Source organism: Prunus dulcis, chromosome 6 (assembly GCF_902201215.1).
Source record: "Prunus dulcis chromosome 6, ALMONDv2, whole genome shotgun sequence".
NCBI lineage: Eukaryota > Viridiplantae > Streptophyta > Magnoliopsida > Rosales > Rosaceae > Prunus > Prunus dulcis.
In genome coordinates, this window is record NC_047655.1 from 4,399,417 (window position 1) to 4,420,185 (window position 20,769).

A 20,769-nucleotide genomic window follows, 5' to 3' on the forward strand; every position below is an offset into this window, starting at 1 on the left:
CTCCTTACTTGTGACCTGCTCCCTCTGTATAAAATTTGCGCGGAGTCTAAGATGAAGCATCATTATAAAAGTCTCAACTCTGAAGTTGACTTCTTATTTTGAGTTTGTGGACATAGCACAGATAATAGAAATGCACTGTGGGGGACAGTCATAGTATTTGTGAACAGAAAATAGCGCTCTAAATTCCAACTACCAAGTGAGAAGAAAATCTGGGAACTTAAGGGGTGAAGACCAAGAGTGATTGACAGTGGATCATTATCTAGAGATCTATTTGATTTCGCCTACATTGCAGGCAGAAAATAAAAAGGCCAATCGTATTGGGAGAACCATGCATGCCTCAAGCCTGGCCAGGTGTCTCACATAATGAGTGATTGTCCTTTCCTTAGGGATGTTGATAGCTAAGCCTCACCATCGCACATGCCCTTATTTATCTTTAACTAGTCTTCCTTCGGTTATAGGTACATTTGGTGGTCTATGTTGTACATGTTCCTATCACATTAACTTCTGTTAACTTATCACTAACAGGGTTCACTCCCAGTGTTTTTCTATTGTATTGATTTTTAGTTGTCCTTTTGAAGTCACTCCTACCATCCATATTAATATTTTCATTCCCGCTACATGGTTGTGTTGCTCTTATGTGTGTCTAACACTTTGCCCCATAAAACTAGCTACTAAAAGAATTGAGAATTTATGATATAAGTCAGAAAGATTATAGAGTCTCCAAATCAGTTTTAACGATGCCCTCCTTACCAGCTCTAAAACTGCATGAGTTCTCATAGATGACATTAACAGCCACTCCGATAGGACAACTGAAACTTGGGGTATTGATTTTCTCTTGCTATACTTGCAAGATGATCTATAATAACAATCACAGAATCTGTGTAGAAATCCTTTGCTGTAAGAGTTGATAACAGGAAGCTTTTGATAGATTTGATCCTCTTGGATATCCAAGATTTTACCGCGCATGGATTAATCTTTCACCCATCATGTAACTTGACTGTTTTATGGAGTTCCTGTATTTCAAGAGAAGCTGAATTTTGATTTAAGGGGAAGTTTAGGTGGGGTTTTTAAGGGTAAATGACATTTATGGTGGTTAAGTTAATAATGAGATAAATTTTAAAGTTTTTTTTTTTTTGGGAATCCCCTGATGCGGTTTGTAGGTTCTTCCTATGAAAAATTCCTATAACCTCAGAAGGGATAAGATCAGACCGTCAGACAAATCATATCTATCAAAATTATTTTAGCTTGATACTCGAGCAAGGGCTTTTTAACATTTTGACACATGTTCAGTGCACTTTGACACAAGTACTTTTCAGTCACTATTTCAGAGTGTTGCTACTCATAACTGTACTAACTATATGAGTCATGACTTGCTGTTTAGTTAATTGGATATTCTTCCTTAACATATGCAGGTTTTTCTGTGTTGAAATGAGACTGAACATAGTGGAACAAAAACAAATTTCATGTGAAAAATGCGGTCCAAGTGTTTGGAATTGCAGCAAGATTTCTTTTCTTAAATGTCGGGAAGCAAAGTGTTGCTAACGTATAAGCGAAAGCGGCAATCAAGAACAGATCCTGTACATGGTTGTGTTGCTCTTATGTGTGTCTTAACACTTTGCCTAAAAGAATTGGGAATTTATGATATCAGTCAGAAAGATTATAGTCTCCAAATCAGTTTTAACAAATGCCCTCCTTACCAGCTCTAAAACTGCATGAGTTCTCATAGATGACATTAAGCACCTCAATGGTAGTTAAGATTGTCATATATGATTTATTACTAGTATATTTGTATTAATTAAGGTGCATATCTACTATATGTAACAGGGAAATTATAATTTGTGGACCTCAAACTAGTATTATCATATGTCATATATGATATATATACCGAGTCTTTATTATCCCCATTTAATTTTTTTTACTTTTTCAGAGTTATTACTAGTTTTTACCGATTTATCTTTTATTTGTTGCACTGCAACTTGAAAAGGATAACAAAATGAACTCGATTGGTTTATCGGTATTTTGTTTTTGGTTAAGATTGGTGTATAATTTTATCCTAGCATACTAGTTTGAAAACTGAATTGAATTAATAGATTTGTTTAGTTCGATTATGCTATTAGGTTGATGCTTAAATCAATCTAACATGAATCATAAATTGGCCGAGTTGCTTATCCCTACTTACTTATCATGCCCAACAAATCTATGACTCCGCCCTTAGAGTGATGTTGCTACAACTATAATGAGTCCAAGAGCAGGCGATTCTACACGTAATGAGGATGATTTGATATAAGAGTCGATTTAAGCTGAATTTAGACTTTGAGAACCTCTAATCTAAGTTCAACGTGAATTTGATCAAATTGCTAATTTATCAATGCAACAAAACTTATGCGAAACCAACTGCTAAAGTTGAAATACATGCACTAAGATTGTAAAAGCTGGCAAACTATTGGAGTGTATTGGATTTCTTTTGCATCTTATCCCGGGGTAGGGTGATGGTATACGCTTCCCCTTTCATATTTACCGGTTATGTGTTGTTCACTCGATGAGATGATTGTGGGGAGTGTTAGTCCATAAAACAGTGTCAAGATAGGGTCAGCATGTTGGCGGTCCAATATACTTCCAATTAAATCTTTTCTTCCTTCCTGGCCATAAGAACAACTGTGCTGCCATGAGTGGGAAATTTTTTGCATATTTCCTAGTTCCTCCTCCAAGAGAAACTCAAGATTTTTTGTGGCTTTCCATTATCAAAATACAAGTTTCTAATTTGCCCATAAATTTTAGCTCAAGTGATATTGGGATGAGATGATATCTTTTTTTAGAGTTCAGATCAAGTGGCATTGGCTTGTAACTTTGCAATAACATTTTATTGGTATTCTGGGTACATTTACATGAGAAAATAACATTTTTTTTTCCTTCTAAATTTGCAACAAAAATCCTAAATTCAGATAAATGGTTATTAAATTGAGGAAATCGAAAACAACGATGCTTGAACTTGGAAATCATGCACATCAGACATTAAGTCACCAATGAGGTCCATTATAGCAACTGCAACAACAAAACAGATTCCTATATACGATATACCGGGATTAGAAACTCCTGTATGGTATGCATACATGGGTTTTTAACCTGCAGCATTTTTGTCCGAACACAGAAAATGTTATGAGTTCATCCTCGTATCTTATTGCGGAACAATCCTGTCTTTATGGTAGGTTCGTAAATGCAGAATTGGAAATACAGAGGAAACAATTAAGGAAATGTCATCTTTTCATTCCTTCTCCCTTCTGTACCAGATATCAGGTACTTTATACATGATTTGGATGATGCCACATGGCAGTCATACCGAGGGAAAAGGATAACCGTTTCCTAGCTTTTCGGGAAATAGAATCTAAGTTATGCGATGATCTTGCAGGGTGATATGGATAGTGCAGGGTGATGTAGTGTGGGTGACGGTCCTATCAGTCCTGCCCCGAAGAAAACAGACCTGTCCTCAGGTATGGAAGTGAGGAAAACGTTGCTCAATGTCTGTAGCATCCTCCCAAGTGGCATCCTCCTCAGGTAAACCAGACCACTGAATCAGCCAACGAACCACAGGCTGGTTATGGCGTTTGAAAAGCCCACGATTGAGAATTTTGGCTGGAGTCCAATGCACAGAACTATCAGGACGTAAGGGAGGAAGTGTTGGGGATGAAGTGAGGTGAGCACCAATTTTCTTCTTGAGCAGAGAGACATGAAAGACATTATGAATTTTTGAGCCAGATGGTAAGGCAAGCTTGTAAGCCACTTCTCCAATCTTTGCCAGGATTTTGTATGGACCATAAAACCGTGGGGACAACTTGGGGCAGTTAGAAGTACCCAGGGTGGACTGTCGATAGGGTTGGAGGCGCAAGAAGACCCAATCATCCACATCAAAATGGCGTTCTGAACGTTTGTGATTTGCAAAAAATGTCATACGCTCTTGAGCAATTTGCATGTTCTGTCGGAGTCGTCGCAATAAGGTGTCACGGTCACGCAGGGCGAGATCCACAGCTTGTACAGCAGTGGAACCTGAAGTATAAAATTCGACCGAGGGAGGGGGTTGGCCATAAACTGCTTGGTATGGAGTCATTTTGATGGCGGAGTGATACGTGGTGTTATACCACCATTCGGCCCATGGTAACCAGGAAACCCAGGACGTGGGTTTGTCCCCCACAAAACAACGAAGGTAGTGTTCCAAAGTGCGATTGAGAACTTCAGTTTGACCGTCGGATTGCGGGTGATATGCAGAACTATGGCAGAGTTTAGTGCCCTGGTGTGTAAAGAAAGATGTCCAGAATTGGCTTGTAAACGTTGGATCCCTGTCACTCACAATGGTCCGTGGCATCCCATGGAGTTTAAAAACTTCACGAATAAACAAATCTGCAACCTGTGAAGCTGTATACGGATGTTTGATGGGAATAAAATGCCCATATTTGGACAAGCGGTCAACAACGACAAGGATGGCGTTCTTCCCGTTGACTGAGGGTAATCCCTCCACAAAATCCATGGCAATATCTTGCCAAATGGAATCAGGTATGGGCAAAGGCTGGAGCAACCCGGGTGGGTGTAAAGCTTCATAATTTTGGCGCTGGCAAGTGTCACAGGCTGCTACAAATGCCTGTACATCTTTCTTTAATCCTGGCCAACGAAAATTACGGAGTATGCGCTTGTATGTGCGGAGTTGTCCTGAGTGTCCCCCCATTGGAGTGGAATGAAATTCCTCCAAGATCATGGTACGCCATTGAGAAGAAACAGGGACAAAGATGCGCTCCTTGTAGTAGAGGCAATTATTCTGCCATGAATAATGAGGTTTGGCAGTAGGATCAGCTTGGAGGAGGCTAATAAGTTGTTGAGCCTCACTGTCGGAAGTATAAGCCTGTTGAATCTAGGGGATACAGTCAAAAATGGGAGTGGATAATCCCATAATAGCCAATAATTCCGACTTCCTAGACAAAGCATCAGGGCCAGCATTCTTGCTTCCCGCACGATACTCGATTTCATAGTTGTACCCAAGTAATTTGAGCAACCATTTATCTTGAGTGGGAGTGGTGATGCGTTGTTCCAAAAAATGCTTGATGGTTTGGTGATCTGTGACAATTTTAAATTGTCGACCCAGCAAATATGGACGCCATTGTTGCACTGCCAGAACCACTGCCAGCATCTCCTTGTCATAAACCGACAAGGAACGATGCCTTTCAGATAGGGATTTGCTAAGATATGCTATCGGTCGCTGCTCCTGGGACAAAATGGCACCCACCCCATTGTTAGAGGCATCCGATTCCACGACAAACTGTTTGGAGAAGTCTGGTAAGCGGAGGACAGGAGTGGTTGTCAAAGCAGTTTTGAGGGCTTGGAAAGCAGAGTCTGCCGCCGGGCTCCAATGGAAGTTGTCTTTGCGTAAGAGATCTGTTAGCGGCTTGGAGATTGTACCAAAATGATGAACGAATTTGCGGTAATATCCCGCTAAACCCAGAAAACCACGCAACCCTTTGACTGTCTCAGGTCTTGGCCAATTATCAATGCACTGAATTTTCTTTTTATCCACTGATACCCCTGCTTCAGATATGGTGTGACCCAAATAATCGACAGAGGATTGAGCAAATGTGCATTTAGAAGCCTTCACTTTGAGTTGAGCAACCCGTAACACCTCAAACACAGTGGTTAAGTGATGGACATGTTCATTCAAAGTACGACTATATACCAATATATCGTCAAAAAATACAAGGACAAACTTACGCAGGTAAGGGCGGAAGATGTCGTTCATGAGGGCCTGGAATGTGGATGGGGCGTTGGATAAGCCGAATGGCATTACCAGGAATTCGTAGTGCCCTTCGTGTGTCCGAAATGCCGTCTTCGGAATGTCAGCGTCCCACATGCGAATTTGATGGTACCCGGAACGCAAATCCAGTTTGGAGAACCAAGCGGCCCCATTTAATTCATCTAGCATCTCATCAATGACTGGTATTGGAAATTTATCCTTGACTGTTACCTGATTTAGAGCGCGATAATCAACACAGAACCTCCAAGTCCCTTCTTTCTTGCTGACCAGAAGCACCGGAGAGGAGAACGGACTCGAACTTCTCCTAATGATCCCAGCTTGCAGCATAGCCTTCACTTGAGACTCAATTTCAGCTTTTTGCCAGTGAGGGTATCGATATGGTCTGACATTAATCGGTCCCGTACCTGGTAGCAATGGGATACGGTGATCAATGGCGCGAGAGGGGGGTAACCCCAGAGATTCCTCAAATAAATCAGAAAATGGCGTCAACAAGCCTTGAACACTTAGTGGAATGGGACACATGATCCCCTGGTCTGCTGGAGTCCGGAGAAATTGCTCTTCTTTCTCCAGCATAGTGAACACTGCGGATGCAGGAGGGTTGCCGATGCCCCCATTACCCTTGCTGCCCTGTAAACGATAATTGTTGCCATCCACTGTAAATTCCATGATCTTATCTCTGAAATGCCAGCCAATGAGTCCCAACGTCTCTAACCATTCAACCCCCAAAACTAAATCACATCCAGATACAGAGAGGAGGCAAAAGTCACCGTGAAATTCAAAGGCCTGGAGTTTCACTGGCACTGCATAAACCGTACCTTTCGTGCCATACGACTGACCCGTGGCAACCACTATTTTTTCTATTTTTTGAGTATCAATGGCTGTCTTCACCTGTGTGGCGATATTGGGGTTAAGGAAATTACGATCAGCCCCAGAATCGATGAACACCCGTATCGGAATACCCTCAATAGAACCCTGTAATCGCATTGCCCTGCTGCGGGTCCGTTTCTTGTCTGCAAGCGCATGGAGGTGTATGGTCGTGTCCTCAATGACAGGTTGGTGTTCCTCATCTGCGGTGGGTTCCGAGATGTCAATGGTGGGTTCAATCATACCATCCAACAAGCTCTCGGATTCAATCATCAAGATGTGGGGCTGTTTGCAACGATGGCCTGGAGAATAAGCCTCATCACAGCTGAAACACAACCCCTTCTGGCGCCGTTCTTGAAGTTCAGCTTGGGTCCGTCGAAAAATTGGGCGGTTGGTTGGCGGGTGCTCTGTAGCTGCTTTAGGAGCTGGAGAAAAGGTGGGAGTGGTTTGAGGTTTGTAACGGGTGGTGGGTTGTGAACCTGTAAACCTAGAGTTGAAAGTTTTGTGCCCTGTTTTCTTTTTCAGCTTGTTTTCAAATATCTGGGCAAGTTCCATGGCACGGGCCAAGGAGTGTGGTTCCAGGGCAATGACATCATCTTGTATGTCCTCCTTAAGCCCCCCTACAAAGGTGCCCAGCAATTGCTCATCAGTCCAGCCCACTGCTCGGCAAGAGAGCTTAATGAAAAGACCCACATACTCAGCCACTGACCCGGTCTGTTTATTGTGGGACAAGCCCATATTGACATTTAGGGCTTCACCCGGCCCAAAGCGCTGTAGCAACATCTCGGAGAAGACGACCCATGAATCGCGTGGGTAACGCGACTCAAACCACTTCATCCACAGGGCGGCGTCGCCACCCAGATGCATCGCCGCCACCATGACCTTCCGATGGTCTTCCACCTCATGGTAGTCGAGGAAACGTTCGGCCATTGCTAACCACCCATATGGGTCCTCACCGTAGAAGCGTGGAAGATCCAGCTTCATTGGTTTCATGGAGCTGTATGAAGTATTTGGGTGAGACATGGGATTAGGACTTGGGATAGGGTGGGTAAATTGTCCCAGTGGAATAAAGGGGGAAAAGTTTGATGTAGGAAGTTGGGTGGAGCCGTGAGATGGGTGGGGAATTTGGGTTGTGACCGAAGGGTGATGGGATCTGAGCAGTTCTGGTATGAAACTTGGACCTGCGGTTGTGTAGAGATGTGGCAAGATATGGGGTGTTGGTGAACCCATGGAAGTGGGCATCGATGACGGAGGTATGGTGGGCATGGAGGCCATACTCGGTTGGGTGTAGCTAAAAATCGGACTAGTAGATGGACGTACCCATGCTGATGGCAACGGTTGTGTTGGTACCGTTTGGCTTGAGGGAGAGACGGAAGGGTGAGGAAAAGCTGGGCTTCGAGCTCGTAAGGTCCGAAGTTCGTCCATCACCGTTTTCTAGAAGGTCCAGTTCTGGGTTTGTTGGTCGCTTAATGTGGTAAGCGTTTTCAAGATTTCTGTGACGTCGCTTTGTACCTCGTCCTGGCGTTGAGAGACGGTGGTCACCGTATTCTGGAATTCTTGGAGCTGAGCTTCCAGTTGTTCATGTTGAAGGTCCATCTCGACTTCAACCACAGTGGCCAGTCCTGCCGTTAGCGTGGCCTGGGATTTTTTTCCCATCGGAAGCAACCAGGCTCTAGATACCAAATGGTAGGTTCGTAAATGCAGAATTGGAAATACAGAGGAAACAATTAAGGAAATGTCATCTTTTCATTCCTTCTCCCTTCTGTACCAGATATCAGGTACTTTATACATGATTTGGATGATGCCACATGGCAGTCATACCGAGGGAAAAGGATAACCGTTTCCTACCTTTTCGGGAAATAGAATCTAAGTTATGCGATGATCTTGCAGGGTGATATGGATAGTGCAGGGTGATGTAGTGTGGGTGACGGTCCTATCACTTTAATTCCCTTTTTCTCTATCATCGGTATTTTCAACAGTAGCTAAAGTAGATTTGCATTGCTTTACTTTTGCCACTCAGTAAAGAATGAAAAAAATTCGGGAACTAGGGTAAACAGAGTTGGCTTATATTTTGGTCGATCCACAAAGATATCCTCCTCAAGTGAAAGTTTTGCATATATACGGGTGTATAGTACATTTGAGATGTTGAATGTGAGAGTGACAGCGTATACATAAGCTGATTGTATGCAAGAATTTTCCCATCATCTCTAAACATTCTAGAAGTATGAAACCATATGTGCACACCAATGACCAAAACAAATGAAGCCTGTTCTTTTTCCAACTAGGTAAGGTATGAATATTCAGGTCTTTAAGATCATAGGCTTCTTCCTAAGAAACTATTGCACCAAAGCCATGCATGACCAGTATCACTGTCCCAAACTGAAGGGTTTTAGTCCATTTTGGTGACAGCAATAACGCTTGCAATATTTCCTAGTTCCTCTTCAAAGGGAAATGCAAGACACCATCTTCTAATATAAAAAAAGTACATTAGCAAACCAAATGATGATGCAGCTCAAGTAGTATTAGATGAGGTCATTTTTGTAGATTTTAGATTCAACTCCTTTTGCAAGGAAAAAGAAAACTGGAATGTGGACAAATCATCTGTATTTTGACGCTTCGTAATAACATTTGATTGGGAACATACACTGGCGAAATAAACTCCACTAAAATGAAGGCAGGTTTTCTAAATTTGCAACAAAATAAAATCCCAAGTGCTTATGTAACACGATGATGCTTGAACTTGATAATCATGCATATCAGGTGCTTATGTAAGTCACCAGTGAGGTATATTATAGCAAATGCAATAACTATACATATTCTTATGCATATCAGGGGCTTTGTTTATAAACACCTTTATTGGAGTGTGGATTTTCGATGTGGGATTTTCACAAAGGGCACCTCAAAATATAAGCCTACAGAGAAATCCATATTTTTATTGTTGGTGTAATGTGGAAATATATTTGAAGAGTCTATAAATATAATATTTTAAACATCTAGCCACACGGCTATACTTATACTCCAAAAATGGAATATTTTAAACTTATAGCCGGGTGGCTATACTCCAAAAATAGAATATCTTCACCGTATAGCAGCCCGGCTATACCCCAAAAATAGAATAGCTTAAGCGTATAGGCGCTCGGCTATACGCCGAAGTAGAATTTTTTTTCGGCTATAGTCCAAAAATATAATACAAGTATAGCCGCGCGGCTCTACCCCAAAAATAGAATATCTTAAAAGTATAGCCATGCGGCGATACCCCTTAAGTAGCATAATATGGATTTCTCTTTTTTAATTACTTTAATTAGTAGTTATGTTTTAGTTATATTATTTACTTTGTCAATTATTAGTGTTTAGATATTTTGTTAAAGAAAAAAATAGAAAATTTTAATTACTATTTATTAAGTAATACAATTCATGAAGTCAATTAAAATATTTAATACTAATTATTCACTAATTGTATTTGCATATCTATGACAACATTCACATATGTCGTTAATTTTTCGAATAGAACTATCTGTTAACCGATCTAATAAGAATTTCTATCGTTATGTGACCATTTCCAAATAATGCAAAGGATTCCAAAATTATAAAACACTGCTCAAATGCCCAAGAATCATATCCATACTGAATTTGGTTTTATCTCAGCAGCCAGGTGAAGATCATACATGAAATGAAACAAAACATGAAATATCACCACATAAAACTAACAAGAACAGCAGAATCATTCTCAATACATTGTTAACTGCCTATTTAACTAAGGACGTTCTTTTTCTTTCTTTTTTTTTCCCGAAAAAAAAGACTAACGATATTCCTTTGCACTGTTAAGGGCCAGCTTCTCAATTTCTCTTTCAGGTTGCCTTTTTATCCAAAGATGAAGTCTTTCACACAACCTTCAGCAGATGCTGTCGCCCTCTTAATCTGCCATCACAACTTTGTGCCATTAGCCTTCCAAACACTTAACGTACACCAAGTACAGAAATTATTCAACAAAACCGATATCTATCAAAAGAACCTATGACAATCGCCAATTACCAATGAAGAAATTGAAAGTTTTCTAAGACACAGGAAAAAGGAACATGAACACAGAGAAGAATCTCAGCTCAGCTAAAGGCATCCTGCCTTATAATATAGATGGTGAGAAAAAACATGCTTTACGTTAAACAATCTAGTCTTTAACTACCTTATAATACCTCAGCACTAATCTTAGCCATAATCTGTTTCAAAGGCCAAGATGCTATCCTCACAGACAGAAACAACAAATTTTTAAAAAAGACAATCAACTGCACCTCCAGCAGCCAAGGTACTTTGCAATAACGAATTCCTTTCATGTCTGCACCTATTTCTAAATTCTAACTCGAAAAATTTGTCACTATTCCATTGAGCATCAGATAGTTCTAGTTTCATGAACACTCCTACAAGCAGTCCACTACACAAACTGGTTCACATTATCATTTTGATAATGAGATATGGCAACAGGAGAGACGTCGTATAACAAAATCAGTTCAAATCACATAACCCAAATTTGGTCCACAACTAGCAACTCAAGTTCAAGCCCAAAATCTAAAGGCCCCAAAATTTTGAACTAAAAGTGCAAACAAGAAGAGAAAATTGTAACCCCAAGACTAATTTTCATTTTCTCCCTACCATTTCTTAACAAGATCCAGTAGTAATTTTACAGAAAGAAATCACCTGAAGAACAAAGAACATACAGTGTCGAGAGCATTGGGCTCAAAGCCACAATCAGCTGCCAAAGAGTAAAAGTACAGACTTTGACACTAGTTCAAATCTGAACTTGAGGGTCGAGGTCTTTTAAGAGTAATTATATATAGTTATTTTTGCCCCTGTCTATATATTGAGAGGAAAACAAATCTGAACTTGTCTTAACCACTTGAGCTACAAGCCTTTTGAATATATATTGTTTCTCACATTACTTATTTTCCAAATCACAATTTGGCACATTTGTAAAAATAATTTTATCAACAACACAAAGAAAAATATTTGCACACGTATCAAACTGAATTTGGCAGGAAAATAGGAGGCAAATTCCCACCATAAAAGCTTGAAATACTTAGCCAAATAATTGGTAAGCAGAACAACGGCCATGTTGCAATACTTTCCAAAATGCCTATAGACCATTTACTATTCAAAACCAGATATTAAGGAACTGAAAAGGAAAATGCAGGGGCTGTATATCTCAGTAGCATACTAGCAAATCATGTTAATGAATCACAAAACTGCAACTCAATTAGCTTAATCAGCTAGTTTCCCTCCGGCATTCATGGGTAAAGAGAAATCTCATATACCTGTAATGCATCATGTATGCTACTGCCACTGGTGACTCAAAAGGAAGCGGAGCGGGTGAGCCTTGGCTTGGCTATCTTCTTGTCCTCTTCAAGAGGGATTAGTGAAAGATTGGCTGGGTTCTCGATCATCAGTTTAGCTACCAGATATCCTGAGATGCTCCAGGTCTGGTACTTCCTCGCTTACTTCCTGGCATATCTCCCTGCCATGCCGTCATAGTATTCTGGCCACCTGTCTTTTGAGAGCCGCTGCTCCACCTGTTCAATTGCTCTCTTAGCAGTCTGAGGCCTCCCCGTCTTGATACATGCTGCAGTAAGCAACCACAGCAGTGCTACAAGACAGAGGCAACAACATTAACCAATTGTTTTAGAACAAACACATAAGTCAGAATTCTATGAACAAGCATCAAAATATCATGAATAGCACAACCATTTGGCACGCTTTCCCAAATTACATTCAGAAATGTATCCCACAACATTTATATACCCGAAGATTTCGATTGGAAAAGTGGTTACAATCAGCAAATAAAGATGTTTAAAATAAAAGATACTATGTCAGGTAAGTAGTACTTGTACCCTAGTTTACTAAATAAAAACAATAACTAGCCTACTCATATAAAGTGGGCACTAATGTTCATGAAATGTAAGTGAAAGGTCTCAGTCAAATAGAACTAGCACTAGGCTTCAAGTAGAAAAATAGAACTGCAAATTGCAATATCAAGCAAATAGACACGGCACATTATCTGAAAGATTTCCAAATCAACGGAAACTAACAAAACCAGCCTTGAGCCACCGATATTTAAGCAAAAACCTTTATACTTTAATGGTGAAAATGACTACTAGAGGTGCTAAAATGAATAAACATAGCACGTAACAGAGACAAATCTAAACAAGACATGAACAGAAAGAACAGAAAAGATAAAGAGCTAATGCAAATAGCACATTGTGATAACACCATCTCCATGAGATTTACTTGGCCAACAGCCACCATGTTGTGATAACTCCATGAAACTGCTATGGGTTATCTGTTGTTGTTCGGAAATCTTCTTTACAAGTGAAATCCTTGAACACACTCACTCATATTGTTAATATTACTGAATAAATGGCCTAGGCGGGCGCTAGGCGGGCACTAAGCGGGCTAGGCGGTCTAGGTGGTTGCTAGGCGGTCTAGGCAGGCGCTTGGGCCTAGAAAAAAAAAGAAGAAGCCATTTTGGAATCTCCATTTTGGGACGAGATGACAATGGTGCTATGAGAGAGAGAGAGAGAGAGAGAGAGAGAGAGAGAGAGAGGTCGCTGGTTATCTGAGCGAGAGAGAGAGGCTAGAAGATGGTCATGTTCGAATGAATTCAAGGAGATCCATTCTATCTCGTAGTCATTATATTACATTATCCACATGCCATTACCCGAGTCTTTATTGCCCCTGTTTTAATATTATATTATACACATATGTACGTATTTTTTAATATTACATCTATGTTTTATACATGTCTTAAAGACTCAGTAAAATTCACATTTAAAAAAAAAAAGTAAATGTACAATACTCGTATTGTAAATATACGTAAGTATTTCTCATGTTTAATACATGTATTTTTTTAAAAAAATTCAATAAGACACAAAATTCACGTATTATACAAAAAAATCTCACATATTATTGAATAAAAATCATATATATTAAATTATTATATAGTGGCCGATTAATATCTAATTTGGATATGTTGAAACTAGCAAATTAATATCTCTAGAGTATAAACTAAAGCAACAAAGATGGTGCTTTTTTTTTAACTTTTGTCTTTATTTAATTGTATAGCCGTGCGGCTATACTTGCATCAAACTAGATTCACTAGGTGAAGAAAGGAGGTTTTGATCACTTGTTCCCACAGTGGCTGCAGCAGCCAGAGCAGCCAATATAGCACCAATCCTCAGACTATAGTAGTCACCTAATTTTACAATTGATTAAGTGTGGAAGGGCAGTTCAGGATACATGATTGAAAGATTAAGGCAAGAGGAAATCTGTTTTAGCCCTCATGAACTTTTAAGTTACAAGCCAGAATTCTACTGCATTGTTGTTTTCTTACTCCATCCATACTTGGTAAAATAGATCTAACACCATAATTTTTTTCTCTCATCCAGTTTAAGAATCCTTTCGTTTTTTGCCACGTATGATTACATTTATTTTTTTGATTTTTTGATACTTACATATTTGTTTTTTCATTTTTAATTTACTTTGTTATTCCCATTATGTCCCTAAAAATTAAATAGGTAGAAATTTATTTTTGTCATAATAATTAGCTATTATATCTTTGAAATAATTAAATAAGGCAACAAATCACGTCTCCTATAATTTTTGAAATAGCTATTATATTTCAATCATGCTCCTACATGAATGTTGGCTTTCTTTATGTTGTGGCTTTGTATTCTTGCATTATGGCAACTTGTACACAAGGTACATATAAATATTCTTTTACTATTTTCCATAGCTATTGTTATTCACTGATTTTGTTTGTATATTTTCTTCTTTGATAATACAATTCCTCACTAATTTACTCTCATTGTTTTACATTTGATCTTGTTTAGCTCACTTTTTTTCTTCATGTTTTGTTTCTGTAAAGTTCATTCCCACATAATATCTTTAATTAAGATGCAATTAACCATTAACATATGCGGGTTTTGTGTCCCCCATCCCCCCAACATCTTTTTCAATTCCTTTGTTCCTTGATAGTTAATTATCTTCCAGATTTTCCTATTTTTCCCACGTTTTTGTTGTGGCGTTTTACGATTATTAGTTGTATCACTCAAATCCACACATTTTATCTAAAATCTACATGTTTATCAGGTAGAGCAGAGTATACTACTTATGTGTTAGGTACATTATGTTATATTTACCTAGTAATTCGGTACATTATTTTATATTTACCTAGTATTTAGGTACATTATCTTATATTTACCTAGTATTTAGGTACATCATGTATTTAGGTACATTGTTATATTTACCTAGTAATTAGGTACATTATCTTATATTTACCCAATAATTAGATATATTATATCATGTTTATCTAGTAGTCATGTAAATATTTGTTGGGAAGACATCATCAATAATTCTCCTACTTTCATTGTTTTATATGAACTTCTTTTATGTCATAGCGGCAATGGAAGGATTCTAAATTTAAAATCTGAAATCTATTTGGAAGGAAAGAATTGATATATTAAATTGGATTTTCAATTACTGTTGTTTCCTTATTTACCTCAAAGACACATGAAAAAATTAATAAAAGTCAATGGACCCAAATCTATAGCAAAAAAGGTGTGGACTAAACCCAATAATAGCTAGGAATTTTGAACTTAGATCAAAGAACCCCTAATAATGTTTTTGATATAAACCAAAAAAATAGGCTTAAAGTGATCATTAAAAAAAAACAGATAAAACAGGAAAGTGGTAAGTTTCTTTCTGTCGATTGTTTTGGTGGTTTGCTTGTCTTTCTTGCTTTCAAAAGTTTCGGGTGGATGGATTACCTATTTAGTTGATTAAAGAATTAATTAGAATTTAGAGTTTCCTATTCCTCTATATTTAAAATTGATGATATTTTTATTGACAAAATAAATTTAAAGAAAAAAAAAACAAAAAAAAACAATACAAGAAACTGCACTAAAGCCCAAAATTGGAAGACAATTTATTCAACGACAGGGCCATGAAGTTATAAATATAGGGGCAATTCAAATTAAAAGTCAAGCAATGTAAAAACGAAATAGGGAAACCATATCAGCTTTTTAATTCTTGTCAATATTTTTTTGTGAATTTATCTTTTATTTGTTGCACTGCAACTTGAAAAGGATAACACAATGAACTCGATTGGGTTTATCGGTATTTTGTTTTTGGTTAAGATTGGTGTATAATTTTATCCTATCATACTAGTTTGAAAACTAAAATGAGTTAATAGATTTGTTTAGTTCGATTATGCTATTAGTTTGATGCTTAAATCAATCTAACATGAATCATAAATTGGCTGAGTTGCTTCTCCCTACTTACTTATCATGCCCAACAAATTTATGACTCCGCCCTTAGAGTGATGTTGCTACTACTATAATGAGTCCAAGAGAAGGAGATTCTATACGTAAGTACATGTACAATACGACTATTGTACGTTTACTTTTTAAAACACGTGAGATGTGTATAGATCACGAATGTATTATTGAAAAATACATACGTACATGTATAATAAAGTATTAAACGTTAAAGTGTTAAATTCTTTATACCTATAATAACTCTGGAAAAGTAAAAAATTTAAAAAGGAAAATATAGACTCGGGTAATGGCCTAATAATAATGGATAACTACAACACACATGGAATCACCTTCGATATAAAGGGACCTAATGCGCTTAGTACAAGTTATGTGCAACCCTCTAAAAAGACTCCACAACTCAGTCTCAATCATATTTCCAGTCCCAAGATTAGCAGAAAACCCACGTATCCGTGTTCCACTAGAGTCCCTTAGTAGATCAACATCAATTACAATGGAGGACTGGATCGAGTCGAACCCGGAGTACTTGTCGTCTGTTCTTTCAAGGTCCCTCCCCGTCTCGCCGCGAGTCTTCTTGAAATTAATCACTTGAGCTATAAACTCTTACACTTTTTTTTCTTTTTTAGTCTTTATAGGTTAGGTTCTTTAATTAACTTGGCTATTGAAAATATTTTGTTTAATATGAGAGAGTTTTTAAATGTAAGTTTTAAAATTGTTCGCAGGATAGAAGTGGAAATTTGGCTAATGGTGCAATTGCAAACCTTGTTGATATAGTTGGTGCTGCCGTAGCTTATGTTCCAGGCCAATCTTTGAATGTTTCTGTGGACATTTCCATCTCCTACATGTCAACAGCCATGTAAGTATAGCTTTCCACTCCAGTCCCCATTTCTCTTTGATACATGTCTGGTTTAAATTGATTAGAAATAATTCCTTTAGTTTTTTTTCCTTTTTACTTGCAAAATTTGGTTGCAAATAAAATGATTGGGACAGGCACCAGTTCTTGTGTGCACTTTGTGCATACGGCAACACACTCAAATGGGTAGGACGAGAGTGTGTGTGGTCGTTTGCTTCACCTGATTCGAACCTTAGAATTTCTCCTAATTCTAACCCATTTCTCCAACCACTCTAGTTATTTAAGCTAACCCCAGCGGGCTTCATAATTTTGTTTTTCGTTTGGGCTACTATTTTGTGTTTCGAGTTGTGGGATTTACCATAATTACTTGTCACGTGTGTGTGGTGTATTTATTACGTGCATATAATCTTTGTATCGTTCTAATTTTATCAGATATCCGAGAAGAGACTTATAACATATGATTATCTTTTTAATGTAAAATTGCAGGATGAGCTAGAGATAACTTCAAGAATGTTAGGACGAGTAGGAGGTTGTTCTGGAACAATAGTCATTTTGAGAAATAAAACAACTGGGGAAATTATAGCTGAAGGTCGACATTCATTGTTTCGTTCACATGTTGGTCCCATTCCCAAACTGTGAGTTTGTTTCGTCTTTCTGCAATTAATTGTTTTTTATTAAAAGCATGGCCAAGTTTTTGGGCTTAAAAGGACAGAGACCAGGTTGTTGGCCTAGATTCTTCTTTATTGTACTATTCGTATTTGGCCTTTTTGTGACTTCATGCTAAATGTTGTAATCTTTTTCTATTTTTATCAAATAGAAATTTTAAATTTTAACAATACAATCAAAGACATCAAACTAACATGTTAAAAGCAAAACTAATGCAAATAAAAGCAGCACTAAAACTATTAGCCCACATCACCACAATTGCCATAAGCCCAAATAAAGCCCACAAACCCAACATAACCAAGTTCCTAAATCAACCCATGAGCCTAAACGAACTCTACCACCACCACCACCTGAAGAAGTGCTGTTGCGGCCACACCCACCACTGCATCCATAACAGATCTGTGAAAAATATGATTTCCAGCGATCTACCTGCGCATAAAAGCGAATAAATAAACGAAAACAACAACTTTTCCAAAGAATAATTAGGTGATTTGCAGCAACCTCTGTCAAAGACGATGTAGAATCAAACTTAAAGAACATGAGCGGCGTTACAGAGCGGGTTTTAGGAGTAGGATTTGATTGAAAACATAGACTAAAAGGGGTTATGGGAACTTCAATCTAACCATGGCTTAAAAGAAACTACTGTAAGGGGCTTTTTATTCAAAACGTCTCAGTGGACTTATTCACTAACCTAAAAGAAAAGGACGAGAAGAGAGTAGGGGGAGGAGGGCAGTGACGCTTCTTCCTCCTCCCTCCATGTGGAATTTTCCTTTATGACTCACAAAGGGAGAGAACGGCTAGAATTTGGAAGATAAATGTTGTAATCTTTAATTCAAGGAAAATGTTATTTGTACTCAAAATTAAGTTTTCACACTCTTGCGTAACAGTGACACACGAAGGGTGCAAGTACTTCAGGCGGACAAGGCCTTTACCCAACTTAAATCAAGAAATAATCGAGATGACGTCATATCCAAGGTTAAAAATCAAGTTAGATTTGAGTGGATTTGAATTAGTTCAACCTGAGTTGTACCCCTAACTTTTTTTTTTTTTTTTTTTGGTTACAAAGCATGGGGAAGCCAAAGACAAACAAAAGAAGAAACTAACAAATCATCTTGGGCCCTTCCTAACTCATCATCGAGCAAAATGTTTAAGATGGAGTTAGAAGCAGACTTATAGAGGTGAAGACCCGAAGATAAACCATGCCCTTGTTTTGCTCCCTATACACATGGCATACATCGCATCTCCAGTACATATGAAAACAGGCATGTTAGGGCCGAGTATGACGATACCATTCCCGTTCCTTCTTTTCATCCCTGCCCTAGTTCCCGATATGAATATTTGGGGAATCCTTGTCCTTGTCTTCATTGGGGGGGATGGTATCTTAAATTTGGCCCAACTTCTTTTCTAAAGATTATAAAAAATATATTCATATTATAACATTAAAATTTTACCTTAAATTATCATTCAACTCATCAGTTATAGTCAGTTGAACTAAAAAATTTCACTCAACTACTCAAAATCAACCCAATTTAATTTGACAAGAGTAATAAAATCATATTATAATAAATAAAAAAATAAGGTTAATTTTAGTTTAGTACCCTAAACTCTCACCCTTAAGGCATGTTTGTCCCTGCACTCTTAATTTTAACAATCATGTACCTTAATCTTTTTAATTTTTTGTAATTTGATTCCGGTGTTAATTTCACAGGTAATATTTTTATTAATTGCCTACGTGGCAGGCTTAGGTCCCACCTATTTGCTTCTTTTGATCTTAGTTAAAGGGTATTTTCGGGGCATTGATGTCTTTTGCAAGTTTTTTTTTTTTTTTTTTGGGGTCAAGGTAATTCATTCCATAAATATGAAAGGGATTACACAGTCAGAAAATGCAAAAATAAAAACTAGCCCAACACTGATATTACAAGGCCTCAGCCCAACAGAAATAAAAAAAGCCACATAAAAGAAAACCCTAAAACAAACATCTAGCCCAATACAAACACAAAGGAAGAACCCTAAATCTGAGAAGCTACAGCCGCCACTTTCCTCCTACCGCGTCGCCGTCGCAAATCCACAACCGCCAGAAATGTGTAACCAGTACCTAGACAAACCATTGCTTAGAACAAGGAATGGTGGTGGACAAACCACCAACGCAAAGAGGGCTACCATAATCCTAGAAGCTAGTGCAAAGAGAACTTTTGAAGCATCCTCATCCATTGAACCGAGGAGTAGTGGCTGGTGGTTGAGATCTTGAGTCGGGACATAGTCGGAGGGAATGTGTGGAGGACACCATAACAGAGAAGGGGCAAGGGATGTAGAGATGAGAAGTGTAGATTGAAGAACAATATTTATGGGTGGGGAAGACAGAGGTTTTTCCAAATTTGGGCATAATTTAGGGAAATTTAAGGTGAGGGTGAAGTGGAAGAGGTAAAGGAAGTCAAACATGGGGAAAAGGGAAGAGGAGAACTTGGGGGAGATCAAAGGGATGAGAAGGAGTTGGAGAGAAGAATCAGAGAGGTAATGAGCAAAAACAAGCAAACAGAAAAATAACATAAACTCTCAGAGAGAAGAGAAAGAACTCTCACAAAGGAGAGAGAAGACTCTCATAGAGGAGAGAGAGAGAGAGAGAGAAATAAGAGAAGGAAGAAGTGGGAAGAAGGAGAGGAGAGGGGAGGAGGAACTAAGGCCTCCTCCCCCAAAGCGGCTCTGCAAATGTTTTCAAAAGAGGGGCTATCTCTTTCTGCCAGTTTGTCTTCCGCAAGTATTGTTGTTAAAAACTTAACACATTTTCTGCAAGTTTGGGCGAGAATACACCAATTGTCCGAAAATACCCTTCAACTGACATTGAAAGAAGTGAATAAGTAGGACCCAGGCCTGTCACGTAGGCAATTAATGAAAATTTTGATGATGAAGTTAATGTTGGAATCAGATTGCAAAAAACTGAAAAGTTTAGGGTACTTGATTGTTAAAATTGAGAGTTCACAGGCAAACATGCCTTAAGGGTGAGAATTGAAGGTGCTACATTGAGATTAACCCAAGGCTTTACCATCTTACAAAGTTTAGTGTAACTTTTTAATTTTTTTTTAAATATATTGTATTATACATTTACTAATTAAAAACAAATACATCATTAATTGGGCCGGGTTTGGGAATAGGGTTAACAATACCATCCCCGTTTCCCCCCCTAAATCTTCCCCCATTAGGGTCGGGAACCTGACCCGATGGGGATTTTTGCCATCCCTAGTCTCCAGTCACAGTTCAGTAAAACCACACAATATCTTTAA

The 20,769-nt window shown here is 38.4% G+C and overlaps 1 protein-coding gene across 1 annotated transcript in view; it reads left to right on the plus strand.

The window, feature by feature from the left end:
• LOC117631790 (acyl-coenzyme A thioesterase 13-like) overlaps positions 1 to 17,466 on the plus strand; it is a 25,749-nt gene extending 8,283 nt beyond the window's left edge. The window contains exons 2-3 of the mRNA XM_034365092.1: positions 16,695 to 16,825; positions 17,302 to 17,466. Of these exons, the coding sequence (XP_034220983.1) occupies positions 16,695 to 16,825; positions 17,302 to 17,464 (294 nt within the window). The 3' untranslated portion in view covers positions 17,465 to 17,466. The remainder of the gene's footprint in view (positions 1 to 16,694; positions 16,826 to 17,301) is intronic.
• The last annotated feature ends 3,303 nt before the right edge of the window (positions 17,467 to 20,769 follow it).